The 25,472-nt window shown below is 46.3% G+C and overlaps 1 protein-coding gene across 1 annotated transcript in view; it reads left to right on the plus strand.

Annotated features, from left to right (window-relative positions):
• The first annotated feature begins 530 nt into the window (after window positions 1–530).
• The window catches only part of LOC144791673 (maestro heat-like repeat-containing protein family member 2A), a 77,369-nt gene continuing 52,427 nt past the window's right edge, over window positions 531–25,472 (plus strand). The window contains exons 1-6 of the mRNA XM_078666414.1: window positions 531–635; window positions 8,439–8,559; window positions 10,680–10,720; window positions 11,034–11,175; window positions 14,413–14,465; window positions 15,618–15,725. Of these exons, the coding sequence (XP_078522540.1) occupies window positions 540–635; window positions 8,439–8,559; window positions 10,680–10,720; window positions 11,034–11,175; window positions 14,413–14,465; window positions 15,618–15,725 (561 nt within the window). The 5' untranslated portion in view covers window positions 531–539. The remainder of the gene's footprint in view (window positions 636–8,438; window positions 8,560–10,679; window positions 10,721–11,033; window positions 11,176–14,412; window positions 14,466–15,617; window positions 15,726–25,472) is intronic.

A 25,472-nucleotide genomic window follows, 5' to 3' on the forward strand; every position in this document is an offset into this window, starting at 1 on the left:
GTGTGCCTCGAAGGCACGGAAAAAAGGGCGGAACTGATGTCATCATGCCAGCGTGGGCCTATTGTAGGCGTCGGTGACGTCAGCGGAGTCGCGAGCGATGTCGTGTCTCTATGACGTCCGAATCCACGTCGGCGCGAGGCTACAAAAAGAATTTCCGAATGTTGCTGACGCAAGGGGATATTCACAAGGTGAGGAATCCACAGGCAGATATTGTATCTACCAGAAAAAGCGTTACCGAAGATAAGTAACTTGTTCTTCTCCGCCAAATGACCATATACTTTTATTCTCTGTAGAGCGGAGCATGGGTGCATAACTTCATTTATACATTTTTATTTACATGTTTGCGGCTAGTGGTTTTAATTTCACATTTGAATTTAAGCCAAGACTCTGTGCTTACAACCTTGATTTGAAAATTGTGATGTTTTCACTCTCAAATCTCTTGAACCTCCATGAGGAGAGAAAGCACAGTGAAAATGTTGTGAAAATATATGTTACTTTACTTCTCTTGCTTTTCCACATTTTCACAGGGCGCTAGTCACATGGATCCTGAATCTGATGTTGAAGAAGAGACTATCCACATCCAAATCTCTCAGCTCCTCAATAAAATTGCATTACGCCATAAAAATACTGACGAGGTAAGTGAGAAGGATGTGAAATAAGGTGGGTCAATAAACTAGAAGTGTACAAAATATAAATTGCAGAATGTCCAAAGACTCCTCAATTCCCAGGTTATCTTCATTATCCTCTAACTCACATAATAGCATGTTCGCTGCATGTTTGTATATGGGAAATATGCACATAGTGATCTGAACCATGAATGCATGTTTAAAATGCATTTCTTTTCCACCCAAGTCGTTACCATGATTTGCCTTTGGGAAAGCACTGGACTTTGGAATAGTATTTACTATTCCAACTCCAGTCTGTGCAACTGTAGGGAAAGAGTTGGACTTAAAGTACAACATTAGTCCAACAACGCTTTCCTTCAGGGAAGTGGTTGTATTGGTTTTGCTTGATAAAGGAATGCATTGAAAAGACACATTAGGGGACCTACAGCAATTACGAGTCTTGCAGGGCAATGTGTTGGGATCTTAAATACCTTAAAAACATCTTGTCTTCCTGCCAGAACCTGCCAGAAAGACAGTGGTCCAGTCTTTAATCATGTTGAGACTGTATTACTGCATTGTTCTGTATCTCGGAGTATCACAGACATGATGAAGAAGACGACAGTGGGTGCAGAATATGGCAGCTTGGCTGCTATTTCATCTGCCGTCTCACCATCAGCCCCAGCTCTACCAATGCTGCTCTGGCTTCCCTTAAGGCATTGGGTATATTTCAAAGCCATGTGCTATTGTCACAATATTCTCAATCATAAAGGCCCTAAATATCTTCACCTCTGATCACACCTTATCTTCCTAAAAGAAATCTGAGTTCTGATAGATACATCTGCCGTGTGGATTCCTCACCTTGTGAATATCCCCTTGCGTCAGCAACATTCGGAAATTCTTTTTCGTAGCTTCCCGCCGACGTGGGCTCTGACGTCATAGAGACACGACCTCGCTCGCGGCTCCGCTGACGTCACCGACGCCTACAATAGGCCCACGCCGGCGTGATGACATCAGTTCCCTTTTTTCCGCGTCGTCGACGCTAATGGTTTCGGGATACTCTGTAGCTTAGTATATTGATACTTTATTTCTTTGATTCTCCATTCTCTGTCTTTTTGATCTGTTGTCATGTCGACAAAGAAGACAGGGTTTAAACCTTGTAGAGAATGTGGGAAGATGATGTCCGTTACGGACCCTCACCAAGACTGCATCTGGTGTTTAAGCTCGGATCACGACGTGGATGGATGTTCTTCATGCCAGAAGATGAATCCGAAAGCCCTTCGTGAGAGAGAATCGAAACTTCTTGTGGCCAAGCTTAAAGCAAGTAAAGCTAGAAGATCCTCGAAGCATTCGAAAAAGTCGAGGTCGAGATCCAGGTCGAGGTCTCGAGAGGCGTCGGCCTCGAAGTCTTCATCCGATCACGTTTCCGGTTCTCATAAGAAACATAAGAAAAGGAGACATGGATCCCGTCATCATTCTGGTGATAAATCTAGGTCGAAGTCTCCCAAGAGGATGAAGTCGAAAGTGGTTCCTCAACATGTGTCGGATCAAGAAGGTGAGGCTTCGCCTTCGGAGTCACTAGTCCATTCTCCGACTTCGGTTCCGGATCCGACTCCGGCTCCGTCTCCGGCTCCATCTCCGACTCCGGAGGACGCCGGTGGAGTTCCTATTGAGGAGGAGACTTCGAATCCTGTTGGTGAAACAGATTCAAACCTGCCTCGAGATCAGCCTGAGCATCCACCATTCCCGACTCCAGGTCAGGACCCCTCTGCGTTTTTAAACGCAATGTATGGTGTTTTTTCTAGATCATGGTACCCCTCTGGAGCACCTTCGGGTCCCATGGGTCCTATGGCTTTTAATTTGGGTGTTCCTCACTCATATGCTCCGGCACCCTTTATGCCATATATGCCAGCCCCGACTCCGCTGTGGCAGTACCAAGCTCCACCAAGGTCGACGCCGGTATCGACGCCGGCTCGGCCGAAGTCGACGACTCCGGTTCCGGCGTCACCGACTCCTGTTAATTCTATGGAGCAGCCTTCCAAGCCATCGGATTCGGTTCCGAAGTCGGCTCCGGCGTCGTCGAATTCGGCATTGGATTCGACTGCACTTCGAGTTAAACTGAGGTCTCGAAGAGAAGCTCAACGTCTTCTTGAGGAACAGAGGGTTGATGAATCTTCTTCTGAAGTGGAGGAAGGCGAACTGGATGGGAGTTGCTTTGATGATCTGGCAGAGGCTAGTGGTCTCGAATTTTCTCCAGAGTGGTCTTTACCTTCAGGACCGGATGCCCCTTCCAGGGATGTTCAACCTTATCATGTTGTCATGAAGAAGGCAGCAGGACTTTTGGGTTTGACATTGCCCACTGTTGAATTCAAGTCGAATTTATTGACTGAGGTCCTTCATTCACCAAACTCAGCAGTGGAGCCTTTGCTACCATTTAATGATGCTTTAAAGGACCCCATTATGGAGGTTTGGAAGAAACCGTTCTCTGCTCCTGCGGTTTCGAAAAGTGTAGCTAGGAGGTATAGAGTGGCTCCTGAGGATCCTGCTTTCTTGTCTTCGCATCCTTCCCCTGAGAGTTTGGTAATTCAGGCCGCTTGTTCTAAAAAGTCAATGGGAGCTTTTCCGCAGGTGCCTGGCGACAAAGAAGCCAAGAAACAGGATCAAGTTGCGAAAAAGACTTTTTCTTCGGCTAGTATGGCTTTGAAGTCTTCTAACGCCACCTGCCTTATGGGTAGATACATTCATGCTCTTATGGACTCTATGCGTTCATTGGTCCCTAAGGTTCCTGAGGATAGCAGGAAAGACTTTGAAGAAGCTTTGGCTGATTCTCAAGCGGCAGCTCGTCAGGTCATCCAAAGTGGACTTGATACTACGGATTCCATTGCGAGGATCATGGGCACGGCGGTTGCCACGAGACGTTCAGCCTGGTTGAAGCCGTCTGATTTTTCAACTGATGTGCAGTCTGCTTTATTGGATTTGCCTTTCGATGGTGAGGGGCTCTTTGGAAGGAAAGCAGACGCGGCCTTGGAGAGATTCAAGGACAGCAGAGCAACTGCTAGATCTCTGGGCCTTCAGGTCAGAGGCTCTACGACCAGGAAATTTAGAGGGTTTGGCCGCTCTTCCTTTCGGTCGTACAGACAAGGGCAGCAGCAGCAACAACAGCAGCAGCAGCAGAATACCTTGTATAGGTCATACAGGGGAAAACAGAGGGCGCGTCCTCGAGGGCGTCAAGCCTCTTCCTCCTCCGTCTCCTCCAACCCCCCAGCTTCGGAGAAGCAGCCCTAGATCCGCCATTCAGGATCATGTGGGTCCAGTGGGGGGTCAGTTTACCCATTTTCTACGGGATTGGGAATCGGTTACATCAGATCTTTGGGTTCTCAATCTCGTAGAAAATGGGTATGCCCTTCCCTTTCGGGAATTCCCTCCCAATTACCCTCCTTGCCAGGGGTATTGCTCAGAGGAACATCTGTTACTCCTCCAGGAGGAAGTCCAAACTTTGTTGAGAAAAGGTGCGATAGAGGTAGTTCCAGAGCAGGAAAGGGGTCAGGGATGCTACTCCCGGTATTTCCTGATTCCCTAGAAGGATGGCAGACTTCGTCCAATCCTGGACCTCAGGATCTTGAATTTTTATCTGAAGCAAGAGAAATTCAAGATGCTCACCCTTGCTCAGGTTCTTCAGGCTCTGCTGGAAGAAGACTGGATGGTGTCACTCGACTTGCAGGATGCGTATTTTCATATTCCAATCCTGAAGTCGCACAGGAGGTATCTCCGTTTTACGGTGGGATCGCAGCACTACCAGTTTGCGGTCCTTCCGTTTGGTCTTACTACTGCACCTCGAGTCTTCACCAAGGTGATGGCAGTGGTGGCGGCGCATCTCAGAAGATCGGGGATTCCTGTATTCCCGTATCTGGACGACTGGCTGATCAAAGCAGAGTCGTCAGAGAGAGTGCTCCAACATCTGCAGGAGACAACCCAGTTGTTGTACAGGTTGGGTTTTTCAATAAATGTACCCAAGTCTCACCTGGTGCCCTCCCAGCGCAACCTGTTCATAGGTGCTGTACTGGACACAACTGTATGTCGTGCATTCCCTCCCCCTCAAAGGATTCGTGACATACAGGAAATTATTCCTTTATTTTTCAATGGAGCGGTCGTTCCAGTCCTGAAGGTCCTTCACCTGCTCGGTCTGATGGCTTCATGCATTCTGTTGGTCAACCATGCACGCTGACACATGAGGGCACTCCAGTGGTGCCTCCGCAGGCAGTGGTATCAGCACAACGGAGATCTCAGGGAGTCTGTGAGGATCTCCAGAGAAACTGCAGCGGATCTGTCTTGGTGGGGCGTGGAAGGCAATCTGTCACAGGGAAAGCCTTTTCATCTGCCTCCATCGGTGACCACAGTGATAACGGATGCATCCACTCTAGGGTGGGGTGCTCATCTGGGGGATCTGGAGGTCAAGGGTCTTTGGTCTCCAGAGGAAAGGTTGCTTCACATCAACCTTTTAGAATTGCGGGCGATACGTTTGGCGCTCAAGGCCTTCCTCCCTTCCCTTCGCGGTCAGTCAGTCCAGGTCCTGACGGACAACACGACCTCGATGTGGTACATCAACAAGCAGGGAGGAGTGGGGTCACAGTGTCTCTGCAGAGAGGCTCTGCGTCTCTGGTCCTGGGTTCAGGACCATCAGATTTGTCTGTTGGCGAATCATCTGCCGGAGTGTTGAACGTTCGTGCAGACAGTCTCAGTCGGCAGTTCTCTGCCGACCACGAGTGGAGGCTTCACCCGGATGTGGTTCACGACATCTTTCAGATGTGGGGAACTCCTCGGGTGGACCTGTTCGCCACTTTCGAGAATGCGCACTGCCTGTCATTCTGCAGTCTCCAGTATCCGATGCAAGGAGCCTTGGGGGACGCGTTTCAGTTGAGTTGGAGAGGTCAACTCCTTTACGCGTTTCCCCCCATACCCTTGATTCCTCGGGTTCTGAGGAAGATTCGTCAAGACCGGGCCCAAGTCATATTGGTCGCTCCGGACTGGCCAAGAAGGGTGTGGTATACAGATCTTCTCCACCTCTCCTCTCACCCGCCGCTCCGTCTCCCTCTCAGGGCAGACCTCCTCTCTCAGATGGAGGGGCAGGTTCTACACTCCCACCTCCAGACATTGCACCTTCATGCCTGGAGATTGAACGGGGCAACCTGATTTCCTTTTCTCTCCCACCTGACGTTGTGGATGTCATCTTGTCAGCCAGGCGTGACTCCACTAAGTCCATCTATTCTTATAGATGGTCGAAATTTGTCTCGTGGTGCGGGGAGAAGTCTATAGACCCTTTGAGGGCCCATTTGTCTGATGTGCTCCAGTTTGCCCTTTCTCTGGCGCAACAGGGGCTTGCGGTTGCCACAGTGAAGGGTTACCTTTCAGCACTGTCGGCTTTTATCTGTTTGCCTGACCAGCCCTCTCTTTTTAAATCACCTGTAGTTTTAAGGTTTTTGAAGGGCCTCACAAATAAGTTCCCTCCTACTCCTTTTATTGTGCCTCAGTGGGACTTGAATCTTGTATTGACCTTTTTGATGGGTGCTCCTTTTGAGCCTCTCCACAAATGTCCTATGAGGCTTCTTACCCTTAAAACAGTCTTCCTCGTTGCAATAACCTCGGCAAGGAGGGTTAGTGAGCTTCAAGCTCTTAGTTTCAAGCCCCCTTTCTTGACCATTCATGCTGATCGAATGGTTCTCAGGACCGGGGCTGCTTTTCTGCCTAAGGTGGTAACTCCCTTCCATCTAGGACAGTCCATTACCCTACCTTCCTTTTATCCACCCCCTCACCCTTCTAAGGAGGAAGAGAGACTGCACCGTCTGGACCCTAAGAGGGCGGTGTCCTTTTACTTGGACAGATCCAAGGACTTTCGTTTGGAAGACCAGCTCTTCATTGGGTTTGCTGGCTGCAAGAAAGGAAGAGCGGTCCATAAAAGAACCTTGTCGAGATGGATCGTCCTCTGCATAAAGATCTGCTACTCTTTGGCCGGTAAGGAACCACCAGAGGGTATAAGGGCTCATTCTACAAGGGCTAAGTCTTCTACCTCAGCATTGGCTAGAGGTGTTCCTGTTGTGGATATTTGTAGAGCGGCAACTTGGTCTTCCCTCCACACTTTCGCGAAGCATTACTGCTTGGATTCCGAGGTGAGGAGGGACGGTCATTTTACACGCTCTGTCCTTCAGGATTTCCTGGTTTAGAAGAGTGGACACCCTCCTCCGGGAGTGGGGACTGCTGTGGGACTCTATTCACAAGGTGAGGAATCCACACGGCAGATGTATCTATCAGAAGAACAAGTTACTTACCTTCGGTAACGCTTTTTCTGGTAGATACAATATCTGCCTGTGGATTCCTCACTGACCCACCCGCCTCCCCGTTGTCCACTCTTCTATATCAGAGTTACTGTATTGTAATGTATATATATATTTTGTTGTCAGGGTAATGTTTCAATTGTTTTCTTGCATTTGCTTAACACTGTGTGTTTTGCCTTGACTATTGTGTACTGTGTATACTTTGTATATTTCTACTGTCATTGGTCCGTCCGTGTGCCTCGATGGCACGGAAAAAAGGGCGGAACTGATGTCATCACGCCGGCGTGGGCCTATTGTAGGCGTCGGTGACGTCAGCGGAGCCGCGAGCGAGGTCGTGTCTCTATGACGTCAGAGCCCACGTCGGCGCGAACCTACGAAAAAGAATTTCCGAATGTTGCTGACGCAAGGGGATATTCACAAGGTGAGGAATCCACAGGCAGATAGTGTATCTACCAGAAAAAGCATTACCGAAGGTAAGTAACTTGTTCATCAGCTGATGCCTCTCTTGCATCTATCCCCAGAATCAAAAGTGCTCACATTGGAGGCCATTCCTTCAACTACTTGGCAGGCAAGATGTGGAACTCCCTACCACTTTGGCTTGGGCAAGAAAAAGCTGAAATACGATATCGCAAGAATTTAAAAACATATTTTTTCACGCTAACTTAGATTAGGGGAATTCATATTCTTACTCTGTATAATAGGACTGATACCCCAGTGCTGGGACACGCAGCTGACGCAGCTATGTGCTTTATAAATCTCATTATTATTATTATTATTAGTGGTTTGGACCAAGTTGTTAAGGCACAGCGTGATTTGAGACGCGATGTAAAGTCTGTTTCCTCTGCTGCAGGGATAGAGGTCTGCTGTCCCATGCAGTCCTCATTCCCAGCATTTCCGGCATTCATAGAAGATTGTCGAATCCTACCTCATTTTTTTTTAATGAGGCAGGAGGTTTTCCAAATTATTCTAAATAGCCACTTTGAAACGAGTTTGAATGGCACATCAGTCACATTGCGAAACATAGCTACTCAATCTGCATCTCCTATTTGCTACTTGCCCGATGATACATCAAGCACCAATATTTCATATCAACAGGGTCATTCATTCCCAGCCATAGCTTTGCACACTCTGGCACATTTATAAAGATAGTTCTGTTTTGTGATTGTTATGAGGATAACAGCAGATAATGAGATAATTTACAAAGCAGCTCACATGCAGGGTTTTTGGAGAATAAATGTTGCACTCATTGTCTGCAAGTAATTGCTCGGATATAGAATCACGGATTGTAGCATTGAACAGGGTTGGTGCTACCTCAGTGTAATACCAGCAATCTGTCTTGGACCCCATCAGCAAGCAATGGTATCAGGAAGGGGATAATTCAAATGTAGCCCCATCTCCAGAAGACCCACCAGAAACCCTCACACCGGCTATGACTGTTTATCTGTGGGAATGCAGCCTTATTAAATGCTAATGATACTAATAACACATCCGCTGCTCTTTCTTGCAGGGATTTTGGAAAGAGATTTTGAGCTACATGCTGGAAGATGACTATACTTCATCTGTGCCAGCACTGTGCCAGATGCTACTTGTTGTAGATAAGAAAGCAAGCATCAACTTTCATGAATGTGGTGAGTCTTAAGCATCCTACTCATTGACACAGTTGGATCTACCATTGAAGGTGGTTAATGCTTCCTCCTCCACTCCCCAGATCCCCTCTTACTTTGTCATGATCAGGCATGAGTTGAAGAACCAGTCCATTAGCTCAGGATGTTATGGTTGAGTTACTATAGAATGTGGATGTCAATATTTCAAATAACATTTATTGCTCTCCTTTTAGAGATATATGTGTCTGTGCTGATGTTGCTGCTCGCTGTGAGCCAAGGAATTAACTAATTGCTGTGCCTCAAGCCATTTGGCTGTGCCACGCTGCGTTAATTCCGAAGCACCGGGATGCTTCATATCTACAATGATATAATGGATCCCTTTGCTCTCCCAGTGCTGGTGCATAATTAGCTGCCATGCACCTATGAAGGCACCCTTGTACCATGGTGCAAGAGTGGCTGCGTCACAGGAATTATTGTTTTTGTGCAGTAAGGCATATCTTTGTTTTTATGCAGTTAGGCATACCTTTGTGCACAAAAACAATCACAATAGGTAATTTCCTCTTCCTAAATGTGCTGCAGTATGCAGTATGCGTAGAAAGAGGTAAACAACGAGGAGAAATAAAAAATATTTGTTCTTGTTGCACCTCCCTATACCTCCCCCAGGGGAGGTGTAGCATTCTGACACATTTCCAGGTGTACAATTTCTTGTAAATCTGGAAATGCGGCAGAAGCCTTGGGTGTAGCGCAGGAAATCTCACAGCAAAACCCATGGCACAACTGTTCCACACAAAGTGTTGCGTGTAAAGGGGCCATATTTACAAGGGCATTAAAAGTCACGCAGGGTGGCTTTACCTGTCCTTGTAAATATGGAGCAGCAGGTTGCACTGCTGGTGTGTCTCAAAAAGTGATTCACAGGTGGCACAAGGGGCTTGTAAATAATCCCTATATACTTTTTGAAGTTTGCCAGACATAAAGTTACTTTCCTGTTTGTTTCAGCTCTTAGTCTGGTTAATGCTCCCACCCCCTAAATGCAATGTACTAACTGTCCCAGGTTTCCACACACCATGAGGCTACTCAGGGCTCTAATGCTCCTCTTCAAACCTTGGAGTATTCTTGCTCTCCATAATGTTACTTCTGTCCAGTATGTTGATCATGCCCTGCTGGGTATGGTACCTATTTATGTGTTGTTACTTTTGCCGACCACAACAGGGATGTATTTTATTTCTCCCTGGAGTTACGTTTAGTTATGATATTTGTCTCTGCAATGTTTCTGGTTCAACATTTTGGACTTCAGCTCCATACTAAAATGCTAGATATTGGCCCTCACTTGTAAGCAGGGATGCATGCTTAATGATGGTAAGTGAAAATAAATATTTTGACTGACTCCAAGGTTATGAAGGAGATTCGCATCTGGTGGTGAATACCTGTAATTGCTATAATTCCAGGGTTCCAATTAGCTCTCCCCGTTCAACTTTCCAGTGGATGTGTTGATATAGTGCAAGTGACCTGGACAGATGGTATAATAGTCTATTTATTTGTCACTCATGTTAGGAGTCCTGAGCAGAATCGAACAGGCAAAATATGTGCTCGTTCTTGCTTGCCCCAGGTCGTTAACCTTATTAAAAAATAGATATGCAAGAACATGTTCTGGAGTCCTCTTTTCTTCTGGGGTATCCGCTGTCAGAAAATGGCTCCCATTTTTCCATGGTCCTTCAGGATGTAAAACACGTCCACAGCTCATGACGCATCCTCTCTTATCCCACTGGAGTCTTCTATCCCTCAATGAAAGCTGTAACAGGAACCTGTGCATGGCAGCTTAGGTAGCTCCTCCTCCAGCTTTCATTCCTGACAGCAACCGCTAAGGGAGGGAGGAAGAGAATTGCAGCATAGACTGTCAAGGTACTGTACACCCCTGGGCGTTCCTTAGTGGTAGGGGTGCCTTTGCCAGTATTTGCAGGAATTTCAAAGCATCCTCATGACCGCTAGAGGCTCATTGAAATGCCACCCATCACCCATCATCTTCTTTACAGGTACTACTGGGTGTCTTAAGTGTGTGTGTCAGCCATATGTCTTCCTTTGGCAAGTATTGCTCAGTAATTTATGGATTGAGTATGACATGTCTTCGTTCTTTTGTACCTAAACAGCTAAAGAAATTTCAATACACAGACTCTTCATAAGATTGCTGGTGAGTATCACATTCCACCCCATCATATTCCACCAGATCCCTCTTCCCAAGTTGTTTGCTGCCATTTCTATGCAACCTGCTAATGGAGATCTTAAATTCATCTCAGCTTTTATCCTTTTGAATGTGATGGTTTTATTTCCAGTCAATTGGTTAACAGTACGACATGCTACTTACATTGTACAGAAACAGCCAAAATGTGGTTGGTACTAAGTACTGCGTAGAGAACAAGGTAGCATTTCCAGAAGTTTTAAAGGCTAGAGAATAGGAACTCATGAAAGAATCACTTTCTGAATTCTTTGTTGTGGGTTTTCAGGTAATTTCTTCATATCCTCGCTGGGATGTCGAAAGGGGAACTTCAGTCTTGGCTCTTCTCGAGCGCCTGATTCCTGCAAATTACCCATTTCTAGCAAAACTCCTCAGAATGAAGATCCCCCCGCTGATAACATATTTAGAAGGTGAGACCCCAAAGCATGAACCAGTAAGCACACAATTTAAACAAGTATTAATGGCATTTCAAACAACCATTGACCAATAACACATCCATTAAGTCTGGTGTTGGCTGCTAGCTTTTAGACCGTGTCCACTCATGTTTTTTTCACGGTTTTTATAAACTTGTATTGTGGGTGGTGATGCCAGGTACATACCAAGATAAAAAATACTGTTTTGGTCTCAAAAGGTCACATTCTTATTGTTGTCCCTGGAACTAAATGAAAATAATTTGTGTGTGGATGTGCCCCTTGTGAAAAAGCAGAACGCCATTGTTCACAGTGAAATTAGCCAACGGCAGAATTGGCCCATGATGTATGCTGTGGAGGACAGAAGAGAATGTGAATGATAGGACACATTAGACCAACAGATGAGGAGGTCTGGCTGAAGGCTTGTATAAGTAAGCAAAAAAAGAAATAGTCACAGTCTTTCTTTGTAGCTGGCCGATGCCACACTCCAAACCAAATGAGGCAATAACAGAAGTATCAGGTATCTTCTTGCAAGTTCTGGGTTACTTCCGCATATAACAGAAAGGCAGTTGACACATTGGTTTGCCGAAAAAAATCAGTTTAATACAAAACTTCGGCCATGAAGCGCTTCATCTATCAGACGCAGCCTTGATCACATAAGAATGCGGCATCTTGATTCAGTGTTTTAAAGTACATATGTGCCAAAAAATTCCATAAACATAGAAAAAAATATTTCTTCAGTATATCCAAGGTCAACATTATTTTAGAGCACTACATGTTTTGGCACCTTTTCTTTTATTTCAATTGTGACTTATTGTAACAACTCAGTAGCACCAACTCTTCTAATGACTAAACTTGAAACAAAGACCCCTGGTGGCCTCAATACAGAAGAGATTTTGCACACACATTTATAAACACCAAACGCTCTCTCTGCGTTTGTATTAGAAGTAGGTATTAGTCAGGGTACATGGTAGGTTAGATTAGTCTACTCGGGCATAACATTGTTTGTGTGATGACTAAGGATGAACAGGGTATTTCACAGCAATTAATATGAAAGAAAATGTTAGAACTCTGGTACAACCATATGTTGCAGTTAAAAGTAATGTTTTAAATGTTGCATAATTGAATCCTACTATGTGAGAAGTACACATGGAGCAACATTTAGAAAAGTTGGTGATATTATGTTGTTAATAAATTGATTGATACATATTTCTGAGAGGTTAGACACCCTTGTTTTCTGAAAAACAAGATTTATATTTCAGCCTGTGTAGCAGATGTCATGCGGAAGTGTTTTATTGTGTGAATTAGTCGGGTAGTTCCTACAAATCTATAAAGGATCTCCACGTTTTAGACAACATAAACTAAGGGATTGGTGTCCAGACTGATTCCAGACACCCCCAAAGGATATGTTAGTATGTAGACCAGCTAGCTCACAGTGCCACTATAAGCCCCACAAGCGGTACAAAAGGGGGTGGTGATGGACTGAGCATCTGAATCAATCAAACACTCACACCCAGTCAAAAGATCTGGGTTTAATCCATCACCGTTCTTTAGCCCACTCTGCCACCCCAGTTCAGACATGGCTATATGCAAATCAGTCTGACCCTGTGCCTCATGGGAACAGTCTAGCCCGAACTGCCAAGCCATGTCTTCCCTGGACCGGAAACAAGCTTCCGAGGACCGGTTTCTGGCATTCCAGCCGTCTTCAGCCCGGCTTGCTTGAATCCAGTGGCAAAGTGAGCAAGGGACTCACGTCTGAGCATACCCTGCCACACTTATGGCGGCCAAAAGCGGTACAAAAGGGGGTGGTGATGGACTATAAGCCCCACAACCTTACCAAGGAGAGAATAGTTTCTGGCAACTATCGAACATGAGAACCCTGACCTCTCAGGGATCATGGAAACAGTACAATACTTTTTGCTTGGTCACTTGTGCTCACTTTATCTCAGAGAGATACACAGACTAAATGGTGGGGGCGTTTTCAATAAGTATTTATTGAACCAGAGTCCTTCTAGCATAAAATACATGTGCTGCAATAACCACGAGACAGAAACAGATATAGACGATAACAAGCACCAATAGAGTAAATAAAAAGTAGAATTCTACCATGGTGCTAAAATAGTGAATATATGCAGACATATAAATACATGAAGTTAATAGTGCGTACTCCTACGATGCAAACCCTAACTAGATGTACCTAAGTGTACCTAGCATGTATGTTGGTGTATAGCCAAGAACCTCCTAGAAAAGAGCAAACCCCAATACCTGATGTGAGAAAGCAAAGTACCCCATCTTGGTCTCGAGTGGACAACCCACAAGTAATGTCAGACAACTGCTAACTGGAGTGTCTGCATGCAGGAACTTCAGCGTCTCGTGTCAGCATGTCAGCATAGAATCTTTTTCTCCTCCAGTTTGCCCAGCAAAGATGTGGTATTTATATACCTGAAAGGTGCCATCAGGGGTTCTACCTAGATGTGCCATGGTACTGTGGGCATGTCAGCCAAGGATGACGATAGTGGTGACACTTATACAGAGTTATTATGCACAAGATTGTAATCCTGCTGTGATACTAAGAATCCTCATGCATAATAAATTAGGCTAGTTTTCGAAGAAACCACACAACATTTATGCAGCACCTAACTAGGTAAAAGGTTAGGGCCAGAACTGTTATGTAGAGCAAGGTAGGACAAATGTAGGTAAAAGCTTGTGCGACTACCTAGGACTAAATTGGGGTACATTGGGTATTATAGCAAATTAAGAAGTGTTACAAAATATTTTGGTCTTTGATATATAATAAAGGAGTATTTTTCTATGTGTATGTAATTTTAGAGCACATATGCAATTTTTTACTCTGAACCACAACGGTGATCCCCTATGTGATCAAGGCTTCATCTGACAGCTGAAATGCTTATTGGCAGTAGCTCTGTAATAAACTGATTTTCTGCAAACAAGTGGTGTGGTGCCCTTTCTGTTATATAAGAAAGGAAACAAGAATATATAAACCTAAAATTACAACCAGATATAAGGGGCTAAGAGTGACATAAAGGGCACATGAACAACTAATGACCTTGAACTCAATTCCCAGGACAGGCTGAGCCAACAAACATATTTTGCACACTTTGAATTGTGTGAATCTACTTCTGCTAGTGCTTGGTATGTAAGCACATTGCCTTTGAAATGTTGCTTGCTATTCACTTTTACTTACATATATTTCTTTTTTACCAACTACTATTTCAGCTTCCACGGAAAGAACCTTTGACTTGGCAAAGTGGAAATGCACACTTGTTTCAGTAAGGATGAATTGCTAATTAATGTTACACATGACGCTTGTCTCTTTGTTTTCCATAGCCACTCATTCAGCGTAAATATATGCAGATATTAAATTCACCCCATCATAGTGCTGTTCTGCTATGAGGTTGCAATATTCTCACCATATCCCTATTATTTCTATGGATTATGATCGTTACTATGATGTTGATTATGATTGGGCACAGAGGGGGAGCAGCTGTACTCGGTACATAACATTTCCCTAATATGCAATATTTACCAGAAGCATTAAAAACCTTATTGGCCCAAGTTGACATTCATAAAACTGGAAATTGCATGCTTACGACACCTAGTCCTACATGTATCAGAGTTTATCTGCATGTTTTACCCAGGTAAATTACAGGCTTTACAGTGATCATTGCATTACTCATAAAGCTGACTGTTGTTGCACAGGGCTATAAATGTAGCCCCTTACTGGTAATTGTTTCCTCCGACTCTTTTTTATCCCCCAGGATAGTCACACTAGCACAATGTTCTTCTTTCCCTGGATTGTCACACTATCACTCTTCCCACTGTATTCCACATTATCAGTAAGTTCATATTCTGCAATCGGATTGGCACATGATCCATGCTCCCTATCTTCATTTGAATTGTCACTCTGTCACTGTATGTTTTGCCAGGCCATCACACTCCACTGAGCTTCTATTGTGCTCCTGAGATGCAATTTTATGTTCCTTGTGTTCAGTCTTCACCCTTGTTAACACGAAATTTACATTCTGCCCCCTTGCTGGATACCCAAAATGTTTTTCCATTCTGCTTCTAAGTATGTGATATTGTTGCATAGTCCCAATGAGTTTTTTGTCTGGATGGCTGCACTGTTGCTCTTTTCACAATAATTTGTGGGCAGCATGGTTTTGTTGCATGTGTTTCTGTGTAAATCACGGCCACTGTCAAGGCCTCCTGTTTCTTCTGAGCACTGATATCACACCACACTATTTAAGCATTGCTGTATGTGTTCTCTGGTTCTTCTGTCCAAATATAATTTCGTCATTACAGAGGTTGTTAGCTGAAGTTTGTTTACCCTTATCTTCTCAAAATCACTCCAGACGTCAGCCGTGGATACTGCATTTACGTTTCTATTACTGCATTAAAGTCTCTCACTGTGTTCCTTGCAGTTCCTGGGGACTATCCTAAAACAAGCCCCATACAGAGAATGGCATGTCTCTTTTATGGAAGAACTCACCGAACAGATTGACAGTTTTGCCCATCATGTGAATGAGGAGGTTAGTGCTCTCAAGGGTCAGTATTGAACCATTGGGGAAGTCAATTCAACACAAAGTCGGAGAAGGGTAGAACTGTGTATTCCATCAGTAAAGGTAACTTTTATAATATGGGTACACAGCATTGAGCTTAGCCTGTTGGGAAAATCAGGTATGGTTCTCCCACTCCCAGGAAGGACTGACCTACTAAGAAGCAGATGGAGATGAACTCCCTGAGGTAATCCTTTCCACTTGAATCAATAAAAGCCACAACATTTCTGATAGATACATCTGCCGTGTGGATTCCTCACCTTATGAATATCTCCTTGCGTCAGCAACATTCGGAAATTCTTTTTGTAGCTTCGCGCCGACGTGGACTCGGACGTCACAGAGGCACGGCATCGCTCGCGACTCCGCTGACGTCACCGACGCCTACAATAGGCCCACGCCGGCGTGATGACATCAGTTCCCTTTTTTCCGCGTCGTCGACGCTAACGGTTTTCTGGGATCGTCTGTAGCCTTTATTGTAACTTTGTTACTATCTAAAATTCTAGTATATTTGTCGTCTCGTTTTCATCATGACTTCGAAGAAGACTGGATTTAAAGCTTTCAGAGAATGTAACAGAATAATGTCCATTACGGATCCGCATGAATGCTGTTTGTGGTGTCTGAGTTCCGACCACGACGTCGAAGACTGCCAATCCTGCATGAAGATGACACCAAAGGCCCTCCGAGAGAGAGAAGCAAAACTTCTAGTTGCTAAGTTTAAAGGAGGAAAAGAAAAGAAAAAGTCAAGATCGCGAACTCGTCGTTCGAAGTCGAGATCTCGATCGAGGTCGAGATCGGATTCGTCCTCGGCCCATGCTTCAAGGTCTTCTAGAAAGAAGCATAAAAAGAGAACCCATGAATCCCGACATCGATCGAGGAAGGAGTCGGGTTCCAAGCCGAAGTCACAGGTGAAGCTGGTCGAGAAGGTAGTTTCTTCGGCTTCGGAGGAACACGATGTCGAGGTTGAGGAGTCGCATGCGAACTCACCGAGTTCACCGAAGCAGAAGGCTGTTCCATCTACGGACCCATCCCATCCTTCAGGTCAGGAGGATGAAGGTGAGGAGGAGGAGGTTGGTGAGGGTGGTGCTCAGATGCACGAAGGTCGTTCGACTCCGGTGCACCAGCCTGAGGAAGAGGTCGACGTCGTTTAGACTCCACGCCCTCAAGAGCAACGTGGGGGTTCATACCCTGCCTTTCCGGCTCCAGGTCAAGACCTGACGCATTTCCTGAATGCGATGTTCGGTATCTATTCAAGGGCTATGTATCCCTCTGGGGCTCCTACTGGTCCCATGGGTCCTATGGCATATGGTTTGGGTGTTCCTCATTCCTATGCACCTGCGCCCTTTATGCCTTTTATGCCGGCTTCGGCGCCGCATTGGCATTATCCGACTCCGGCGAGGCCTTCGACACCGAAGCCATCGACGCCGAGATCGATGACTCCGATTCCTTCGACTCCAATTCCATCAACTATGATGCCGAACCCTGAGCGACGTCGTGAGTCTCTTCCTCGTCCGACGTCGAGTCCGACGCCAGCTCCGGCTCCGTCGGAGTCGATTACGGATCCGACGGCTTCGAAATTGAAGATAAGATCTAGGCGTGAAGCCCAAAGATTGATGGATGAGGAGAGATATAGAGAAGAAGATCTAGAGGAAGGCGAGCTTCATGATTCTGAGGACCCTTTTGAGGACCTATCTATAGCTAGTGGCCTTGAACTGTCACCTGAATGGGACCTTGTTTCGATTTCTAATGAACCCTCAAAAGATGTGACACCTTATCATGTGGTGATAAAGAAAGCTGCAACTTTATTGAACATTACTCTACCATCTGCAGAGTTTAAATCTAATCTGCTCACAGAGGTCCTTCACTCTCCTTCTTCAGTGACTGAACCTTTATTGCCTTTTAATGATGCCTTAAAGGAACCAATTTTAGAAATTTGGAAAAATCCTGTATCAGCTCCTGCTGTATCTAGAGCTGTGGCTAGGAGATATAGGGCAGCTCCTGAGGACCCGGAATTTTTAACATCTCATCCTCTACCGGAGAGTTTGGTGGTGCAGGCTGCCTGTTCCAAGAGATCTACAGGTGCGTTTCCGCAGGTTCCAGCGGAAAAGGAGTCTAGAAAGCAGGATCAGGCTGCTAAGAAGGTCTTTTCCTCGGCCAGTATGGCTTTAAAATCCACAAATGCTACCTGCTTAATGGGACGTTATATCCATGCTCTTATGGACACTGTGAAACAATTGGTGCCCAAGATACCTGAAGAGAGTAGGAAAGACTTTCAGGAAGTTATTTCTGATACGCAAGCTGCAGCAAGACAGGTTATCCAAAGTGGTTTGGACACGACTGATTCTGTGGCGAGGATCATGGGTTCTTCTGTTGCGACAAGGAGAGCCGCATTGCTTAAATCTAGTGAGTTTTCCACTGATGTCCAAGCTGCACTGATGGATCTTCCTTTTGATGGGTCTGGATTGTTTGGGAAGAAGGCAGACACTGCATTGGAACGCTTTAAGGATAGCAGAGCAACAGCAAAGTCGTTGGGTCTTCAGACCAGGGGCACTTTTGCAAGACGCTCAAGAGGATTTGGCAGATCTTCTTTTCGAAACTATAAATCGACCCAACAGCAGCCACAGCAGCAGCAGAACACTTTGTACAGAGCTTATAGAGGCAAACAAAGGGCCCGAGCTCGGGGCCGTAATGTTTCCTCCTCTTCCTCCTCTTCCCCATCCCAGCCCCCAGCCACAGCAGCAAAGCAGCCCTAGATCCACCATTCTGGATCATGTGGGCCCAGTGGGGGGCCGGCTTACCCATTTTCTACAAGATTGGGAATTGATAACATCGGATCTTTGGGTTCTCAATCTTGTGGAGAATGGGTATGCACTTCCTTTCCAGGAGTTCCCTCCCAATTACCCTCCTTGCCAAGGTTATTGTTCGGAGGACCACCTGCTTCTCCTGCAGGAAGAAGTCCTGGCTTTATTCCGAAAAGGTGCGATAGAGGTGGTTCCAGAGCAGGAAAGGGGTCAGGGATGCTACTCCGGGTATTTCCTGATCCCCAAGAAGGATGGCAGGTTATGGCCAATCCTGGATCTCAGGATCTTGAATCTTTACCTGAACCAGGAAAAGTTCAAGATGCTCACTCTTGCACAGGTTCTTCAAGCGCTGCTGGAAGAAGATTGGATGGTGTCGATCGACTTGCAAGATGCGTATTTTCATATTCCCATCTTGAAGTCGCACAGAAAGTATCTCCGTTTTACGGTCGGGTCGCAACATTACCAGTTTGCGGTCCTTCCGTTTGGTCTTACTACTGCGCCTCGAGTCTTCACCAAGGTGATGGCGGTGGTGGCAGCACATCTCAGGAGGTCGGGGATACATGTATTCCCGTATATGGACGACTGGTTGATAAAAGCAGAGTCGCCGGAGAAAGTGCTCCATCATCTGCAAGAGACAACTCAGTTGTTACACAGGTTGGGTTTTTCGATAAATGTACTCAAGTCTCACCTGGTGCCCTCAGAGCGGTGCACAAGCGCACACTTTCCAGATTTGCTACTCTCTGGCGGGTAAGGACCCTCCTGAGGGTATTAGAGCACATTCAACTAGGGCAAAGTCTGCAACTTCTGCTTTGTCTAGAGGTGTTCCAGTTGAGGACATTTGCAGAGCGGCGACTTGGGCCTCCCTCCACACTTTTGCAAAGCATTACTGCTTGGATACCGAGGTGAGGAGGGAAGGTCATTTCGCGCGTTCTGTCCTCCAAGATTTCCTGGTATAGCGGAGTGGACACCCTCCTCCAGGAGTGGGGATTGCTGTGGGACTCTATTCACAAGGTGAGGAATCCACACGGCAGATGTATCTATCAGAAGAACAAGTTACTTACCTTCGGTAACGCTTTTTCTGGTAGATACTATATCTGCCTGTGGATTCCTCCCCGACCCACCCGCCTCCCCGTTGTCCACTCTTCTATACCAGTGTTTCTGTTATATATATTTATTTTGTTGTAAAATGTTTTATTGCATTTGCTTCACACTGTGTGTGTTACCTTGATATGGGTACTGCGTATACTGTGTATATGTCTACTGTCAGTGGTCCGTCCGTGTGCCTCGAAGACACGGAAAAAAGGGCGGAACTGATGTCATCACGCCGGCGTGGGCCTATTGTAGGCGTCGGTGACGTCAGCGGAGTCGCGAGCGATGCCGTGCCTCTGTGACGTCCGAGTCCACGTCGGCGCGAAGCTGCAAAAAGAATTTCCGAATGTTGCTGACGCAAGGGGATAATCACAAAGTGAGGAATCCACAGGCAGATATAGTATCTACCAGAAAAAGCGTTACCGAAGGTAAGTAACTTGTTCTTCAGGGCTATACTCATTTCCCTAATGGATCTCCTTTAGCCAATAGGTAGTCTTCATGTTAGAGCCAATCCCGATTCAGGGGATTTGAGGCCATATTCATGCAAAAAGCAGTGGAGGTATTGTTTCTATCAAAAAGCAAAGAAGAAAGGAAGGCGGGCAAAGAAGGGGGAATCTTAAGGATTATTTCTTGGTGCCCTCACACATCACTGAGGATGTAATGCTTCATAGTGGGCTTGCTTCTCATAGGTCCAGCGCTATAATACCCTACGGGCCCCAAGAAGGGTCACTTTAGGGGAGATCTTTTTATTTTTGCTATCTGATGAGAAGTGCTTGTGTAAGGGCATTTTGTATGTGAGGGGTGATGTAAATGTGTACAGTGAAGTAAAGGGAGACTAAAACTATCTAAGAGATACCAAACTGAACTGTAATGTGATGGTTCCCTTGGTAGGATTAAAAAAATATAATTTGGTTGGGGCTAATACAGGGGCGTGATGTACCCAAGTAGACTAAATCTGTGAGTGTGGTCAGGTTTCGATGGCCTAAAAAAGTTCCACAATTATTCGTCAGGACCAAAAATATGGGGGATAGTCCGACCCCACCCCTAAGACATGATATGCTGCTAAGGTATTTCTTTAGAAGAAAATACCTAGTTCAAAATGTTTAGAATTGATCATCTAACCTAGAGAATAAATGAAAAAATAAAGAAAACACTCAGTAAACAAATGTTTTGTATGTTTGGTTCAATGTGTCACCAGCATCGATTTTCCAACTCACTGTATCATAGTGTCTCTAAAGGTAGACATGCGCATGCTATTTTTGGCGCTGACCAGTCACCACAACGTGAAAGAAGTGAAAAACACACAAGTACATATAATATAACAGAATAAGCAAGTGAACATACATGGAACAGACAAAATAAACCAATCTGTGTTCGTGTTACTCAGCGTTTCATAAGTGATTGGTTGTCCTCCATTGTGAGTGACGGGTCTTACCCTTTGGATCAATTAATTATGCCCTATAGGTCAAAAGCAGAGGGTAGTGCTCAGCTGCTGACAGTGGAAAGAGCTATGATAGTCAATAAAAAGAAACAGTAAATCAAGGGGACCCAAATGACTTAGTGTTAAAAGAAAAAGAAAAAGTTTTCAAGAGAAGCAACCATACTCACATGGTTTCTGCACAGAGAGCACAAGAGACCTACCCTCCTCTGCTCACCTGGCCCGAGACTGAGCAGAGGAGAAGACCTGTCATTGAAGGTACGGGCAATTGGAGCGATTGTCCTCAGGTGTGGTGTGGGCAGCAGCTGGAAGGAGTGATGACCTAGTGGACAATGAGGAGAGGAAAGGAGGGGAGGGGCGAGCTTGAGCCAAAAGGAGTGAGCTTCTCACGTGCTGATGTAACAGAGGTATCATGCCTCAGTGGCGCCTGTCTCAGAGTGTGCAGTGGTTAAAGGCTGGGCATCCCAAAGTCATCCGTGGTTTTTGTAAGGTGGCCTCTAAGTAGTAAACTAAGACAGTTGAATGTTTTGTTAATCAAGGGTAATGGTAAGAGAAAAGTATAGTAAACCTAAGTACTCTTGCATATACAGTGATGGAGAGCAAATCAGGTGCACATAACTCCTAGCGATCCCTCATGGTGGAATCTAGGCATATTGGCATCTGTGTTCATGTTGGAAATCTAGGCCACCTCATGTAATAAGTAACACGAGGGGGCCAAGTGGTCTATTCCCAATGGATTAGGATGCTTGGTGAGCACTATTGGGAAATGTCAAATGAGGAGAAGAGGAAAGAGAAGAGGTAGGCTGGAGCCAATAGGAGTAAGCCCCTCATGTGCTTGTGTAGCATCCCTCCGTGGTGAACATCTTGGAGTGTGTAGCGGTCAAATGCAGGCTGACCAAAGTTGTCAATGGTATCAGTAAGGCGGCTTCTGATGGATACATCTGCCAGTGGATTCCTTACCTTGTGAATATCCCCCTGCGTCAGCAACGTTCGGAAAATTCTTTGTAGCTCGCCGGCGTGGACGACGTCACCGGAACGCACGACATCGCGCGCGGCTCCGCTGACGTCACCGACTCCATAATAGGCCTACGCTGGCGTGATGACATCAGTTCCCTTTTTTCCACGTCGTCGACGCTAACGGTTTCGGGGAACCTCTGTAGCTGTTAGTAACTTTGCTACTGTTTTTCTCTGTTTGGTGTCTTCTTGCTTCTTTGTTTCTCACTGAAGATCTCGTCTAAGAAGACCGGGTTCAAGCCATGTGGGGAGTGCGGCAAGATGATGTCAATTACGGACCCGCGCGAGGATTGTATTTGGTGCCTGAGTTCGGACCACGATGTCAAAGGCTGGTCTTCGTGTAAGAAGATGAACCCGAAGGCTCTTCGAGAGAGGGAAGCAAAAATTCTGGTGGCGAAGTTGAAAGGTAGAAAGGAGAAGAAGACTTTGAGATCGCGTTCGAGTAGGGCGAGGTTGAAGTCGAGGTCGAGGTCCCGCACGGTGTCGCCTTCGAGGTCGTCATCTGGTCATGCTTCGAGGTCAAAGAAGAAGAAGCATAAGAAGCGATGGCATGGATCTCGACATCACTCCGGTAAGGACTCGGAGTCGAGACCGAAGTCGCCTAAGAGGAGGCATAGAAAAGATGAGGTGTCTCCTTCACCTGGTGTTCCAGAAGGTGAGGCTTCGCCCTTGGAGTCACCAGTGCGTTCTCCGGCTCTGGTATCGGATCCCTCTCCGGCGCCGTCCCCGGCTCGAGAGGAAGAAGAGGCTCCATTACCTGAGGGCTCGATGACTCCAGTCCATCCGCCTGTGGAAGAGGAGGCGAATCTGGAACCTCCGAGAGAGCATCCTGAGGGTCCTTACCCACCCTTCCCAGCTCCAGGTCAAGACCCTACTTCATTTTTAAACGCAATGTATGGAGTCTACTCGAGAGCTTTGTACCCCTCTGGTGCACCTTCGGAACCCATGGGTCCATTGGCATATAATTTAGTAGTTCCCCACTCCTATGCTCCAGCTCCTTTTATGCCATTTATGCCGGCGCCAGCTCCGCCTTGGCATTTCTTGGCGCCTCCGAGGTCGTCGACGCCGATTCTATCGTCGCCGGCTCCGACTCTGGGCTTCCGGATCCGATCTCGACGCCGGCACCGGCTCCGTCGGAGTCGGTCACGGATCCGACGACGCGACTCTTGAAGGAGAGATCGTGGCGAGAAGCTCAGCGCCCTATAGAGGAGCAAAGATTTAGAGAGGCTGAGGCTGAGGTGGAAGAAGGTGAGCTTCAGGAGGACTATTTTGGTGATTTGAAGGATGCTAGTGGTTTACAGCTTTCCCCTGAATGGGAGCTGTCCTCTGTATCTGATGCCCCTTCAAAGGACGTTGCACCATACCATGTGGTCATCAAAAAAGCTGCGGATCTTTTAAATTTGACTTTGCCTACAGCTGAATACAAGTCTAATCTTTTGACTGAGGTCCTCCATTCCCCATCTTCAGTTGTGAAACCATTGCTTCCTTTTAATGAGGCTTTGACTGAGCCTATATTGGAGGTTTGGAACAGCTCCTGCAGAGGCTAAGGGTGTTGCAAGGAGGTATAGGGTAGCACCTGGTGATCCTGAGTTTCTATCCTCGCATCCTTTGCCTGAAAGTCTGGTTATACAGGCAACCTGTTCGAAGAAGACTGTTGGTGCTTTCCCTCAAGTGCCTGGGGATAAGGAGTCCAAGAAACAGGATCAGACTGCGAAGAAGATTTTCTCTTCGGCAAGTATGGCTCTAAAATCGACCAATGCCACATGTCTCTTGGGGAGATATATACATGCCCTGATGGACTCTGTACGGCAGTTGGCTCCTAAAATTCCTGAGGACAGCAGGAAGGATTTTAATGATGTGTTGGCCGATACACAGGCGGCTGCACGTCAAGTGATTCAAAGTGGTCTTGACACTGCTAATTCAGTTGCTCGCATTATGGGAACTTCTGTTGCCTCTAGAAGGGCTGCCTGGCTGAAGTCATCTGACTTTTCTGCGGACGTTCAGGCAGCCTTGTTGGATTTGCCATTTGATGGTGCTGGACTATTTGGCAAAAAATCTGATGCAGCTTTGTAAAGATTTAAGGACAGTAGGGCTACTGCCAGATCTTTGGGGCTGCAGTCCAGAGGCTCTGCGACTAAGAGGTATAGAGGTTTTGGACGTTCGTCCTTTCGTCCCTACCATCAAACTCAACAGCAGCAGCCACAGCAAAATCCACTATATAAAGCCTACAGGGGCAAACAAAGAGCTCGTCCTCGAGGACGTCAAGCCTCCTCCGCCTCTTCCCAACCCCCTTCACCATCAGCAAAGCAGCCCTAGATCCGCCATTCCGGATCATGCGGGTCCTGTAGGGGATCGGCTTACCCATTTTCAACTTGATAGGGAATCGGTTATATGTGATCTTTGGGTTCTCAATCTTGTAGAGAATGGGTATGCTCTTCCCTTTCGGGAATTTCCTCCAGATTACCCTCCTTGCCAAGGATTTTGCTCAGAGGACCACCTACTTCTCCTGCAGGAGGAAGTCTTGTCACTGTTACGAAAAGGTGCGATAGAGGTGGTTCCGGAGCAGGAAAGGGGTCAGGGATGCTACTCCCGGTATTTCCTGATTCCCAAGAAGGGTGGCAGACTTCGTCCAATCTTGGATCTTAGGATCTTGAACCTTTACCTGAAACAGGAGAAGTTCAAGATGCTCACCCTTGCTCAGGTTCTTCAGGCACTGCTGGAAGAGGACTGAATGGTGTCGATCGACTTGCAGGATGCTTATTTCCATATTCCTATCCTGAAGTCGCACAGAAAGTATCTCCGTTTCACGGTGGGATCGCAACATTACCAGTTTGTGGTCCTTCCGTTTGGTCTTACTACTGCATCTCGAGTTTTCACCAAGTTGATGGCTGTGGTGGCAGCACATCTCAGAGGTCGGGGATACCTGTATTCCCGTATCTGGACGATTGGTTGATCAAAGCAGAATCTCCAGAGACAGTGCTCCATCATCTGCAAGTCACAACTCAGTTGTTGCACAGGTTGGGTTTTTCAATAAATGTACCCAAATCTGACCTGGTGCCCTCCCAGCGCAACCTGTTCATAGGTGCGGTACTGGACACAACTGTATGTCGAGCATTCCCTCCACCTCAAAGGATTCTCGACATACAGGGAATGATTCCTTTTTTTTTACAATGGAGCAGTCGTTCCAGTCCTGAAGGTCCTTCGCCTGCTCGGTCTGATGGCTTCCTGCATTCTGTTGGTCAACCATGCACGTTGGCACATGAGGGCACTCCAGTGGTGTCTCCGCAGGCAGTGATATCAACACAACGGAGATCTCAGGGAGTCTGTGAGGATCTCCAGAGTAGCTGCAGCGGATGTATCTTGGTGGAGCGTGGAAGGCAA

This window comes from Lissotriton helveticus, chromosome 11 (genome assembly GCF_964261635.1).
Source record: "Lissotriton helveticus chromosome 11, aLisHel1.1, whole genome shotgun sequence".
Classification (NCBI taxonomy): domain Eukaryota; kingdom Metazoa; phylum Chordata; class Amphibia; order Caudata; family Salamandridae; genus Lissotriton; species Lissotriton helveticus.